The 14,605-nt window shown below is 34.2% G+C and overlaps 1 protein-coding gene across 3 annotated transcripts in view; it reads right to left on the bottom strand.

Moving 5' to 3' along the window:
• LOC150103728 (rab GTPase-activating protein 1-like) overlaps positions 1-14,605 on the bottom strand; it is a 473,281-nt gene that overhangs the window by 324,476 nt on the left and 134,200 nt on the right. For all 3 annotated transcript variants that reach the window (XM_090397129.1, XM_090397130.1, XM_090397131.1), the window contains 2 exons: positions 493-611; positions 242-308 (listed from right to left, as the gene is read on the bottom strand). In XM_090397129.1, the coding sequence (XP_090253255.1) occupies positions 242-308; positions 493-611 (186 nt within the window). The remainder of the gene's footprint in view (positions 1-241; positions 309-492; positions 612-14,605) is intronic.

The raw sequence follows: 14,605 nt of genomic DNA, 5'->3' as shown, positions 1-14,605 counted from the left end.
TATTAGTAAGTAGATAGTAAATTGTGAATTCAATTATTTAAACACTATCACATTAAGAAAGGATGATTAATTTTTAATAAATAGCATTTTTAACCTTTTCTTTCTGAAAGTTGTACAACCTATCATGTATAAATTTGAATAATAAAAATATCTTTTTATAAAAAAGAAGTTGAAATATTTAAAAAAAAAAAAAAACAAGATAACAGTGCATGTTTATATGGTAATTTAAAAACTTACATACCCCTTCTAATGCATACATGTCACTATGCTTTAGATATCTTCCAGGAGAAATAAGGAGTCCACAACATCTACATATATGGAAATAAACTATTATAGTCTAATAAAGTTTAATTTTGTAAACTTAATATTGTCAAATCTATACTGAAAGCTACTTAGCAAAGTGAAGGATAACACATTCATTTTTTTAAAGCATATAGTATAAACCACTTCTGAGTAATATATATTTGATGTAAACATGACGAGGAAGCATACCTTGATATAATCAGTTCTTTATTATTGGAATTCTGCTGTACTGATATGGTTAACTTCTTTTCCAAGTCACATCGCAATTTAAAGCAGTCTTTATCTCTTGGACAAGAAACAAAGTTCCCCTATTATATTAAAATTCTATTTTTAGAAGAAGACCTGTATTAATCTGTTTGATAACCAAAAATTTGTGAACTATTTATATCACTTAACTATAAATGTAAGCTCCTTATACTGCTGACCAACTCCATATTGTGTTGGCTTTGACTAGGTAGAGCCAGCAAAGAAGAGATGACATTTAAAAAAAAAAAAAAAAAAAACTACAGAACAAGTGATTATGTAACTTAAGATGCAGTTGGAAGCAGTGGCATGGTATAAGAAAATGCAAGGATTGTGGCAGTAGACTGCATTTCCAGGTTAAGCTGGATAAATCAGGAGTTAAAATGGATGAATAACATTAAGCAGGAGATGAAAAAAATGTTTTGCAGATTATATCAGCAGAATAGGAGAGGGGGGCTTTTTCTACATGGCAAGTAAAAAAGACTACAGATGAATGCTGATGGTCAGGAGGTGACAGAAGCAAAAAGAAATAGGAGTTACTGGCTGATCACTTTGCAAGGGTATGTCATCCATATGGATGATACTGCAGTAACAGATGTGAGGAGGACTGATGTGAATGCAGCGATAGATGAACTGAGGTGCTTAGGATAATGAAAATTCTTAATGTGAATATAGCCAAGTAATTAGATGGAATATGGTCTGTGTATTATGAGAATGTGCTAGAGAACAAGCAGTGATTCTGACTAGTGATTCAAAAAGAGCTAAATAGTTCCACTGCATGAGGTAGCAATTATAGATTACATGAAGAAAGCCTTAGGTGTCATTCATTATTCACAATAATGCTTAACAGTATAAACAACACCAAGAGGGGAAAAAAATACATTTATTAAACCAACTAAAATTTCATTGGTTTTCTACCCAGCATCATCAGAGCACAATAATAACTGTGCATGCAGCACTAAAATAAATAATTGTAGAAACAATTTAAATTGTAATTGACACCTAATGTCCTTACATGGCACTCTCTATGGGTCAGATAACTAAAAAGTTAATTTAGAGACGCCTCACTATTAGGACTTAAAATGAGGGTCTCCCAGATGCTTCATAGCTGATGCTGATTCTAAGAATAGCCTCTCAGACTTGTAACAACTTCTATGTAATCTAAATGTTTTTCTCCATCAGATCCTATGTGAAGGAGTATCTAGAGCATGGTCTGCCAATCTCAACTTGCCATACAGATGACATTGAATATTGTGTTCTTCAAGATGAATGTTAACTAATCTACCAGGCTACCTAAAGTAGGTTAAACTGCAGGCACAAGGAACTTTATACATTCCACATAAAGGTATGGAGTTCAGATTATTTTATCTGATGTATCCTTAATATATAGGATGGAAATGGTTTTGCTGAGATCCTGTGTGTTAGCTGTAGGAAAGAGGAATGGGGGGATGCATGTAATATTTTATCTATTTTATATGGGCTGTAGTCAGGTGCTGTAAAGGTCTCTGAACTCAGTTTAAGGACTCTATCATTTGAACAAATAGCTCTTGTTTGAAGAGCAAGTGTTTTGAGGATGTCGTACTGTTGAGAATGGTGGTGTGATTGTTTATGTAAATACCTTCCAGTATGAGTGGGTTTTCTGTAGATGGAGAAGGATAATGAGCCATTAGGAAGTTGTGTGACTATTGTATCTGAAAATGGGAGACTACTATTACTCTGGATATTCCTTCACATAGGATCAGAATGTAGATGGAGAAAAAATCATCTACATTACATAGAAGTCATTATAGAGAAGAATCAACAACTACAGTGGAGGAGAAGCTTGTTAGAAAGTAATAAAGTGTGTTGACAAATATTGGAGGGGAGGTTTGTTAGGTATTCTGGTAGAAAGATTGTTGATCTGAGATAGGTCATTACTAGTGGCAAACACCTCAGCATCCCTGCCTGCTTGTCAGTCAAACTGGGGGGAGGGGATGTGAGTTGTTGACATTGAAGTCTCCAAGAAGGATGACCTAACTATTGGAGTATTTCAACAACAGAAAGTTGAGCTTTAGAGAGGGATAGTTGATGGAGTTTGGAGGATGATAGAAAGAGCATATGACTGCACCCAATGTATAAAACCTGACTGTGAGAATTAGAGGAATTTACCTGTTGAGTAGTCCAAGTAATATTTATGCAAGACATTTGAGAAGATAAGAAAAACTGTTGAAGACAAACTTAGGGAGAAACAGATTTCCCCAAGTTTGTCTTCAAAAAAACCTGATCCACAAGTAAAAACTTGTGGATCAAGTTTTTACTTTAACGCAAGTAGTTTAGTAATCATGGAAATATAACACAGATATGTAAATTCTGCAGATATAAGAAAAGCAAAAGGTAAGATGTCAAGAAAAAAAATTGTTTCCAAGATATAAAACTATATAGCATGTAGTTTGCATTAATAATAAAACTATACAGCTAACACTTCTAATGAAAGTAAGCAGCTAGAATTGAAGATTTATAGGGAAAACAGGTCAATTCTAAACTAGTTGTAAAGCAAGAGCATATATATATATATATATATATATACACACTATCACCACTGTTATTGTCTGTATTAAGAATACACAATTACTTTATACAATTTAAGTTGGGTTTATCATATTTTAATTTTTTTTTTTTTCATTCAGTATCCTTTTAACTGTTTCACGGATTTTCTAAAATTATTTTTATATTGCTGCCTTTCAGATATGCTATTATGCAACCTAAGTAATTAAACTGTTTTATTATGAACTTAAATTGTTCATATTTGGTCTAATGTATTAAAATTAAGAACTTTTATTGCTAAAAGGCCAAACGATTTAATGATAAAAAAATACAAAGAGCCAACAAGTTTCGCTAGCCACTGTCTAGCATTTAATCAAATTTCTTCAAAGTAAACAACATAGTATACAAACAATCGGAAGGTCTAGCCATGGGTAGCCCCCTGTCACCACCATGTGTAGACCTATTTATGGAAAAACTTGAAAAGGATATTCTTTTCACCAAAACCGTCGATTTGATGGAGATATGGCGATGACGTGTTCATCATCTGGAAGGATATCATGGAAAACCTTCTCGTGTTTCTTAATAAAATCAACTCATTACACAATAAGATCAAATTCACTACAGAACTGGAGAACAAAAAACTACCCTTTCTTGACATACTAGTGAGGAGAAAAGATAACAATATCCAACTGTCCATTTACAAGAAACCCACAGATACAGGTAGTTATATACATTATTCGTCTAACCATCATAGATCACAAAAACACAGCATCATTCATATGCTCCGTAATAGAGCCTTAAGGTCTATTTCGAAAGAAGCAGATGTACAGAGATAACTGTCACTAATAGCTAACACTCTATCTCTGATTGAATACCGTTCTAACATTTTAAACAAATTGCTATTTAAAGACCACCTCCAAACGTGTTACGGTGTGCCAATATGTGTCCACAGCTGTCATTCCATACATTAATTCAGTATCCACAAAATTGGAGAGAATGTTAAAAGCTCATAACATCAGAGTGGTTTTTAAACCAACTACCACGATCAGACAAATCTTAAGATCACCCAAAGATGAGGTACCTTTCTTCAAATTTCCTGGAGTATATGAAATTCCATGCACGTGTGGCCTTTTTTACAATGGACAGACCTCTAGAAGTTTTGAAATAAGACAGAAGGAACATGTGGGGGATGTCAATCACAATAGAATCATCACATCTGGTTTAGCTCATCATTTCTCAACATCAAATCACGTTATAGATTGGAAAAACAGTTCTATGCCTTATATCGAGAATGACTACAGACACAGAACTTTCAAAGAAGCAGTTGTTGTGGTGCTACGCACAGGCAATAATTTAAATAGAAATCAAGGTGCTATTCTTAAAGACATATAGAAAAATCTCATCAATTCTCTCAGTTTAGCAGAACTACAATGTGTGAAAAACTACACAACACGTGGTCATGTGCTGGATTCTGACTGAAGCATTCGAACGCATGCACGCCATCAAACACGAATTATGAAGCCTAGAAGTTACTGAAGTGTATGTTTTTCATGTAACTTGATGCATTTGTTTTCACACCAGTATAGCCTTGAAAATGCTAGACAGACTAGAAACTTGTTGGCTCTTTGTATTTTTTTATCATTAAATCATATGGTTTTTTAGCAATAAAAGTTCTTAATTTGTGTTTTATTATATTATCTATTTTTGATCTAATATGATCTCTGACTTTAAACGTCATAATTTTTGTTTTCTTTTGTGAAATCTTTAGACTGGATTGTTGGCTTATTTCATTTAATTCATAAACTGATTTTTGAAGATCATCTTCATATCTTGTAATATAATCTGATTTTCTGCATACAGCAATGAACTGGTAATAGTTCTTTTCATTAACTGAATACCTCATTTTATTGTTACTTTCCATATTTTTATAATTTCATCAATATACGTAGGCTGTTCAATAAGTAATAAGACTATATTTATACAGAAAACAGATTACCTTTAATTATCATTTACATGGTCTTTTTCGACGTAACTACCGTGAAACGTGATGCATTTGTCCCAACATTGCGTCCACTTCTTAAACACATGTGAGAGTCCGTTTTTTGAGAGTTCTTTCAAAACCGCCTCCGCAGTTTTTACACATGCTTTGTTGCTTTCGAAATGGCGGCCTCTTAGTGGTTTCTTGAGCTGAGGAAACAGCCAGAAATTGCATGATGCGAGATCACGACTGTATGGAGGGTGTGGTAGGATATCTGTGTTGTTCTTCTGCAAAATGTCCACTACACAACCAGCAATATGTGGCCTTGCATTATCGTGGTGCAATGAGAAGCCATTCTTCAGCAATGGATGCTTCCTTTTTTGACGTGCTTGATGATAATCGTTGCTGTGTTGATCATTGTCTCTGTGATGGACGTTGAAGGTCTTCCCTCACGTTCAAGATCTTCCACATTTTGCCTTCCTTCCTTAAAAGTTTTATACCATATTTTTTTAAAATATGGCATAAAACTTTAAAATTTAAAACACTTGCCCTCGACATTGCTTCATCGTGGAAAGCTTCGCGTATTATGTTAAAAGTGTCTGATGCCGATTTTTGCAAATGCACACAAAATTTAATCGCATAATGCTGTTCCAAGGACGCTTCCATTTCGAAGACTGGTCGCACCTCGTAGGCGCAGTGAAACAAGCTTGCATTTAGTCACATGACACTGACACATCAGCCCGTATACGCCATCTATCAACCTCTTTTGTTAATACAGACAGCAACATTTCTTTATCCCACAGAAATTAATATTGTGATGAGTGGTTTCGCCACAGTAAAATTAGTCTTATTACTTATTGAACAGCCCACGTATATACATATATATTAGGGAAGTATATTCCAGGTGTGCAGTGCATACCCAGGGATATAGCAATATCACCAATATTATATTTGCATTTATTCCTGCTAAAGACTCCCCTGATTGTTTCATGGCTTCCCGTATTCCTAAAATTAAACAATATACTAATGCTTCACGAAGAGGACACATTTTGACACATAAACATTGCATCACATTTGCATTAATAGCCCGGGTGTGGGGTCACAAATACAGACACTTTTGCGTCCTTTGAACATACGTAGAGATGTTGCTGTGAGTCAAATTCTTAGTGTTTCAGTGGTTTTAAATCACCCAGAAATCAATGGCTGTGATTGGTAATTGTGTCAACTGATCCAATTGAACGCTGTCATTTGTCATAAGTTACTGTTTTTGTTTTCAAAACGAGTTATTTCAGCCTTTCTTTGGTTCAATTCAGAAAAATAATAATTTCATCTATTTTGTATGCATGAGGTATGAACTGATGTGTTTAGGACACCAATATAGAAAAGTTTTAAATGTATAGTTTTCTATAAATAATTTATAACTTTTTTGTCCATATTTACAATGGAAAACAGAGTTGACAATCCATGAAAGCTCTGGCAGAAAACAGACATTTCATGGATTGTATGATCATAGTAATGTCGGAACTTGTGTATAAATAAGTAAATAAAATTAGTTATTTCAGCCTTTCTTTGGTTCAATCCAGAAAAATAATAATTTCCCAATTGATTACATTTTCTGATTTCTGTGCACATTATTATTAGTAGTAGTAATAGTGTTCATATATGAACACTGTCATTCTCCATGGAATCAGTAGGAGTATGAGCATCACCATGGAGTCAGCTCATAGACAGATGAAGCCCTCACAACTAAGTGAGGCAAATCTCTGCACTTCTATCTTAGTAGAACCTACAACCTACTGCGGGACCATAGGCATAAATGTCTCAATGTCCAGTTTGCCATGCTGATATTTGCCTACATCACTCTACTTGATATTGCCTGCCATTCAAGAAGATTAGCCTCATATTTAGTGTTGAATACTATAGCTACTTCTTCTTTTCCCTGATCGTTATTGCCTGAATATAACATTTTACATTTATTGCTTAGAAAGATCTCACCAGTTTTTGTCTTTTTTGTTTCAGTCATTCCTATTATGTCGATCTGGCACTTATCCAATTCTTCTGCAATTCCATTTCTTGGCCATTCAGGCTTCTTATGTTGATAACACCGATGTTGAATTCTGGTGATTCGAGTTTGGGTGTGTTTCGGTATTTGTTCCAATAGCCGACTTTTCGCTGTTTGCCTTGGTTCCCTGACAAAAACAATGGGACCTTGTTTAACTGGACAACGCACCACCTGGCATGAAATTCTGTCATGTTATACCATCATTTTACTTGTGATTTAAGCCAATAAGAATACAATTTGGTCAGCTAAATCCCAAATTGCCAGCCCATCCTCATTCATTCAGTATCCAGGTGGATACCTTACAGGGTGCACAACAAGAAGGTGAGGATTGGACATTATGTCAGAAGCCCTGGTCAGTTCTCCTCATTCCTTTAAAGGCTATGTGGAGGTCTCCTCTCAGTTATATAGCTTTTACCCTTAAGCACCCCTTTTGGCATCTTTAATTTGTATTATAATGAAGTGAAAAAATTTTCAATATCTATCTCTGATCCAGACTATTTTAATGATAAGGTGATACACCTTGTCACTACTTGTATATGGGAAATATATGCCTTCTACACATTCCTTACATTGGTATCTCTTCTGAGTCTGGCTCCCATTGATGGCATTTTACGTTCACCTAAAGGTGAACGTAAAATCCTTTCACCTTTGGGTTCACCTTTGGGTTTACTTGCTTCCTGGGGAAGCAAGCAAACAGAGACCTAAATAGAGAAGCTCTGCTTAGTGGTAGATTTTTGTCTGTCACTGTGTTTCCTGTCCTGGAGTGATTCAGGTCAAGAGTGATGAGTTCAGTAGTGATCCTGAGTCTCTCAGTGAGATTTAGATTTAGAGTGATCTTGTAGGTCACTCAGAGTTTATGGAGAGGTATCCCTGCTCTTTAACATACCTCAATAATGGTCAAAACTGGTTTATTGTGGCCCTTCTTATAATGCACAGCATTATACAAACCAAAAAGATGTATGTTTTGCATTATGGGATACTAAGGCAATTATGAAGTTATGTGAATCCTCTATATAAAAGTAGACTAGTTGAAGACACTTCATGCACAAATTCTGTTGCATACATTTGAATAAAGGATTAAACCAAGAATATAATTTCTTGGTATCTTTAATTTATATTTCTTTACTGTAGTTTTTGATATATTTCTTTTGTATCTTGTATGTCTTCTGTTTCCTTTTTTTTTGTTCTTGAAGGAATGATTTATGTGTAGACTGTTTTTCATTTGTAGCATTTTCTATATTTTTGTTCCAAAATTTGAATACCTTATTTTTCTCATCCATTAATTTCAGAGGCTTCTTGCTTGTGTGTTTGTTTTGGGTTTAGCTCAAGGACAGCTAGAATCATGCTAAGCCAGTGCACAAAACAATAAATAAGCAGCTCGTAGAGGTTTAAAAAATCTATCCATCAAAAACAAATGAAACATTTTTTAACAGTACACGATGTAATAAATACAAAAATAATACATATACAGATAAAAACAGTGTGAAATAAGTATAAAAGATGTGTAGAAAAGAGATGTAAAAAGAGTATAAAAAAGGTGTAGAATAATCAAAAATCATTTAAAAAAAAAAAACTAGGTTTTATAAAAAAGTACAGGTAACTTTTGTTATTCGTGCTTTCATTGTCCATGTTTTTGCATATATGTAGTTTCATTTCTGTCCAACAAGGACATTGTCTCCTATCCAAGGTCGTGGAAGCACCCATGAATGTGGCTTGTTTTCTATCTCTATCCACTGCTCACTGGCTCAGTGACCATTTTGGGTCCCTATTGGATCTATTTGTATTGTATTTATCTGTAAATATGAGATCCAATGAAAGAAGAAAAGTAACCAGCACCTTTTGCTATAAGTTGTGGATGTGGTTCAATTGCTATAAGACTGCCATGAGTTGTACAATCTCAACATGGCCAGTGAGGCTGCAGAACATGTTGCCACTGAATAATTGCATGATCTCTTCAGAGCAAAAATAGCAGGAGGTTACAAACAAAAGCACGTGTTTAAGATGGTTAGCCTGTTTTAGAAGCATATGCTTAGTCATACATATCTACTGCAGAGAACACTGCACCTGAGTTCCAACCCACCAAAGACCACTGCATGTTGCTTTTGGGAAGGAATGCTTCTGGAGACTACAAAATAAGATCTCTATAAGTGTATTACTCAGAAAATCTGCAGCCACCGAAGGGATATGTAAAGGAAAGCTAACAAAAAGTGCTAGATAACATCACAGATTTTCAGTGAATGTTTTTTCAGGATATAATTATAGGATATACTAACCTTGAAACTAAAGAACTACTTTAACAGATATTTATTTTATATGTACTGAATATTTTATTTACTACTTTTATGTCTTAATATGTATGAAAAATAGGTGAAATTTTGCTTAAATTAACTTTGAAAGACCAGAATCTTACTTGTTTGAGAATGCAATCTCCATTATCCTATATAAAAAGCTTTCTATTTTATGTGTTTCAATATAAGTGGCGATTATAGAGAACACAATCCCCACGTATGATGAGAGTTACCTGTAGTTAGTTAATTTTTTAAATAACGGCTTCACACATGTAAGAAAAAACTAAATAGAATTTATTACTCCTATATATTCTGCTTAATATGCCGTGAGCTTCATTCAGGAAGAAAGTAGAAAGGAACTGCTAACAACATTTAAATTCTGAATACAAGAACAAATCAAACATCATGCGAATAATATCACGTTTTGGTTACACCTGTACAAGTAGGAGGAAACACTATCAGAGTTCAGAGACATGGGTACAGATGTATAATTAATTAATTTAATTTAAAAAATTATAAACTATAAACAGTAATCACTTCCCAAAACTTAGAGATAAGCATATATTCTGTCCAACTAAGAATTTGAACTTAATGTAATGTAACATCTTGTGTGGATCCAATGAACTGTATGTCTTGTGTCGATGGCATAAGAGGCAAGCCTTGAACCTTCAGATTCAAAAATGTTATATAATCATCACGTTCTTCGACTAGAATAGTAGTAGAACAACCACTCTGTCCAAAGTAGTAAAGATGAAAAGAGCAGAGTATTTGATAAACATCAGGAAAGGATAGAGGTGATAATGTATCTCTGATAGGTAGTAAGAACAATTACAATTCCAAGGCTGGTTTGAAGGTGGCATACAAATTATATCTGCAAAGTGTCCTTGCTATTTGTTCAGATGTTTCTTTAAGGTAGAGTATGCTGATCCCTTTAACATCAGATTACAATCTCGAAGAGGGATGATAATTATCAAATATTTTCTGTATTAAGGTCTTGCTGTATTCCTTCTAATAAAAGAGAGAGAGAGAGAGAGACAGAAGAACAAATTTTGTGTATTTGGTGCATAAGGGTTTTGATAATATCTATTTATTTTAATTATTATAATTATTTTATTATTTATTTTTAATAGCTATTAATTTTATTTTTATTGTATCGTCCAAATTAGAAATTTTCATAATTTCCTTTTTTGCTTCATCGCCAAACATAATGTTTACTATTTCACAACACACTGGTAAAATAACAGACTCTGATATAGTATGTGGTTTTAGTTTTACAGCAATTAATTCAGCTACCTTATATGATGCAAGCTGTGCCTTATCAGAAATTTTAAGTCTTCAAAATATTTTACTTGTTTAACTTGCATGTCCAACAATCTCTTGAAATAATCTTTAGTTTTTGAAGCAAGATTGGCATGCTTTAGTAAAGTGCCGTTTCAACTTAGCAGTAATCATTGTGCTATTGGATAGTTTTTCCCGCATACAAGACAGTGGGAACAGGATATTCTTCCTCACTGGTCCATGTAAAACCGCAACTTAAATATTCATCTGAATATTGTCTATTAATTTTTCTTATTTTACTACATATAATGTACTCTCTTATGCATGAGATGTATTTGCAACAGCATCATTACTACTACTACTACTTCCAGTTGTACTTGCTCCATCATTAATATTTGCCTCAGAATCACATTTTCATTTAATAATAAATTTATCCATTGTGTGCTACCATGGTGTTAGACAACCCACAAACCAAATACACATTCAAATTGACTGTGCGCTATTACAATGTTACACAACACACAAACCAAACACACACATCACTGAATAATTGCAAAAGCAACGCTTCTCCATACCCCCCTCCTGCAAACACATGACCTCTAAATGATATTAGAGGTCATGTGTTTGCAGGACCTCTAAATGATATTCTATTGGTTTAGAAGTCAACGTGCATAGCAGTCTTAGGTTGTTAGGATCAGAGTAGCCAATTACACTCAGAACTGGGTCATGTGACATCTTTCACAAGCAGAACGCTTGTAACCAGTTCGGAGAACACCGGTTAAGAACCACTGGTCTATGGCAATAGATATATCACAGATTCTCCCACTGTGGACAAAAAATATTTGGCCACATGAGATGGTCTAGAAGGGATTTTATTTTCATAGTATATAACAGAGTCAACTGGTTATATCAGTCAACGAAACGCAGGTGGTTCATTTGGCTCGATGTACAGCCTAGGGATTGGTGAAGTTTGAAATGCTCCAGTTGTGATTCTTACAGTTTGATGGTCAAGTGGGCCAAGAATAAATTTGGGACCCATGATTAAGTTTTGATCTAATCAGTGTCCTAAAAAATTGAAGCAAAGGACATCATCTATCAGCACCTCAAGAAGTGGAAGATAGGGTGTGAATGATGTTCATTGCTTTACGGCACTTGTCTTGTCTTGTAACAGACATATGTGAGGAAGGAAACAGTTTACTGTCCAATATCAGTCCCAAGAACTTGGCTTCTGATGCAACTGGTATAGTGATTGTTCTAATTGGAGTTCAGGATTAGCATGAAGACCAAGTCAGCAGCAAAAGTACATAATTTCAACTGTCCTCTGAGAAAATCTGAAACCATTTGCAAGCACCCATTTTGAGAGAGAGATGGCTTGCTGTCTTTCTAAGACCCACATATTACACAAGTGATATATTACACAAGTGACAAGTGACAGACTTACTGCTGGAGGAAGTTATTCTGTTACTGAGTTGACCTCTGTTACTGAGTTGATTGAAAAAAGCTATTAATTGACCTCTGTTACTGAGTTGATTGAAAAAAGCATAGCGTTTAAAACAGAACCTTGTGAGACTCCTTCCTGGTGGGAGAGGGCAGTTCCCACTCAGACTTGGAAGATTCAGTTAGATAAGAAGTTTTTGATAAGAAGAAGGAAATTCTCTATAAGACCAAAATTGCACAAGTCTTTCAGTATTCCAAATCTCCAAGCAGTGTCATGTTTTTTCATTATCAAAGAAAACCAGTACTAAATGCTTGCATCCAGCCAGACTAGATGATCTGGTGTAGAATGATATTTGCAGAAGTCCAAGTGTTCTGGATAAAGAGGTTGTTTGTCTCCAGAAACCATAAAAGACAAGAGTTAACCATTTTTTCCAGAATCTTGTGCAAGCAGCTGGTCAGAGTAATGGAAGGATAGTTATTCAGGGATTTTGGATTCTTTCCCTGGCTTAGAAAAGGCAATAACAGCACCAGTAATCTGAAAATATGCTCTCACAAAATATTCTGTTGTAAATATGCAACAGTTGATCTGCAGATGATAGTGAGAGATGTTCAGACCATTTCACAGTGGATGTTAACTGGTCCAACAGCAATTGAGAGAGATTTAAGCAAAGCAGCTTTAATTTTTTCTTTTGTGAACATCTTGTTGTAGTCTTAAGTACCACTGAAGAAAACAAAATTTGCTGTTTTTCTGCTTTGCATTTCTGGGCAAGGAACCCAGTGGGGAGATAAGAATATGCTGTTATGTTTTAATAAAAATCTCCCCAAGTGTGTCAGCAACTGTGCATTGATTATTAGTTGTTTAATGCAGTACGCATTAGATATATTATAATTTTGGAATAATGGCTTCACACATGTAAGAGAAATTACGAGAGCTTGTCATAATTTCCATATCTGTAGTTCAGCATGTAATCTGTCCTGATTAGAACATCCATATAGTTGACTATTTCCCAGATTAGTGTGATATGATCACTGTAGTCAACTGGTGGCAAAATAGTTACATCCTTAATTGAGACACCTTCTGACACTATAATCAAATCTAACAATCTTTGTTCTCAAGCTGCTTCTTTCATGCTGCTTGAAAATGTTGTCTCACAACAGCTACATAAATTCTCTTTCATTCTTATCATGAGTTTTCTTTGCTACCCAATCAATATTCAGATAATTTAAGTCACTCTTAACAATTACTTGTTTAGTACCTATTAGGATAATTTGGTGATGTATTTCTTCATCCCCAGCAAGTGAACTGCCAGGTCTATAGCAATACTCCATAATTTCACCCTGTTAGTCTCCACATCACACCAGATGGCCTCAAACTCACTGATACATGGGGAAATATTACCATTATTGCTTTCGTGAGTTTATATTCTGACTGGACTCAAGTCATCTGATATCATCAATAGTACTTCCCTCCTCTCTCTTCTGCCATTCCTAAAAATACTATATTTTTTATACTCAATTCCAATTATTAAAATAACTCTGAGAGCCAGGTTTTACTAATGCCAACAATGTTAGGCCATAACATATTCACCAAAGCATCCCATTTATACAAATCTTTTCTACCACTCTCACTCTACATATCCAAAAACACACATCCATTTTTTTCTAAATAGCCTGAATATTGTATTATTTGCTATCAGAGCTCTTTTTAACTCATTACTATCATACCTCTTAATAAATTAAACCATTTCCACTTTCTAACTTTTCTTTCACTTCTTCCATCAACCTTACATATTCTCTCTAATATTATATTTATTGCTACTTAAATCATTAGTTCCACAAGTACTACTAACTTTTACTTTTCTTTTGTGTCTCTCTCTATTGCTTTTGTCACATCCTTTATTTTAGCACCCAGGAAACTCTTTGTAGTGAGTCCATCATCAAGTGCACAAATTTAATTATTGAATTGCTGATTATAGTTATTAATATTCACTGATAATTTACAAATTTCTGTTCTTTCATTCCTGTTATTGCACTCCTTATTTTTCTTTTCTTGTCTTAGTTCTTGTAAATGTTTTTCTGCTTTTTTCCAACTCCTTGTACAACTTCCTGGTCGATTTTCAAATAATTCCTTTTAATCTTGAAATTTTGGGTGTTAATTTTTTTTTTTTTCATTCATGTCATCAATATAAAGATTCTCATTATTAGGTGCTGCATTATTATTTCTCTTAGCTTTCAATGCTGCTCTATTGTTCTGCAGAGTTTTGGTGCCATTTTTAAAATTAAAATTAAATTAAAAATGGTGCCATTTTTAATTTAACAATCAGTCTTAAAATATGAGGGATGTCCGAAAAGTTCTGATACACACCTAGAACAAAATGGTATTAAAACAGCTAATATAACCACAAGAAAGAACATGCTAGTAGCAGAGTTATGAAGGTAATTTATGTTCTTATATTCTTGTATCCTCATATGTTCTTTCTGGTAGTTATATCA

Source organism: Typopeltis vanoorti, chromosome 8 (assembly GCF_054136105.1).
Source record: "Typopeltis vanoorti isolate ZY-2024b chromosome 8, IOZ_Tvanoo_1.0, whole genome shotgun sequence".
NCBI lineage: Eukaryota > Metazoa > Arthropoda > Arachnida > Uropygi > Thelyphonidae > Typopeltis > Typopeltis vanoorti.
Note: the sequence above shows the minus strand (reverse complement) of the source record. Positions and strands in the feature narration are given on the sequence as shown.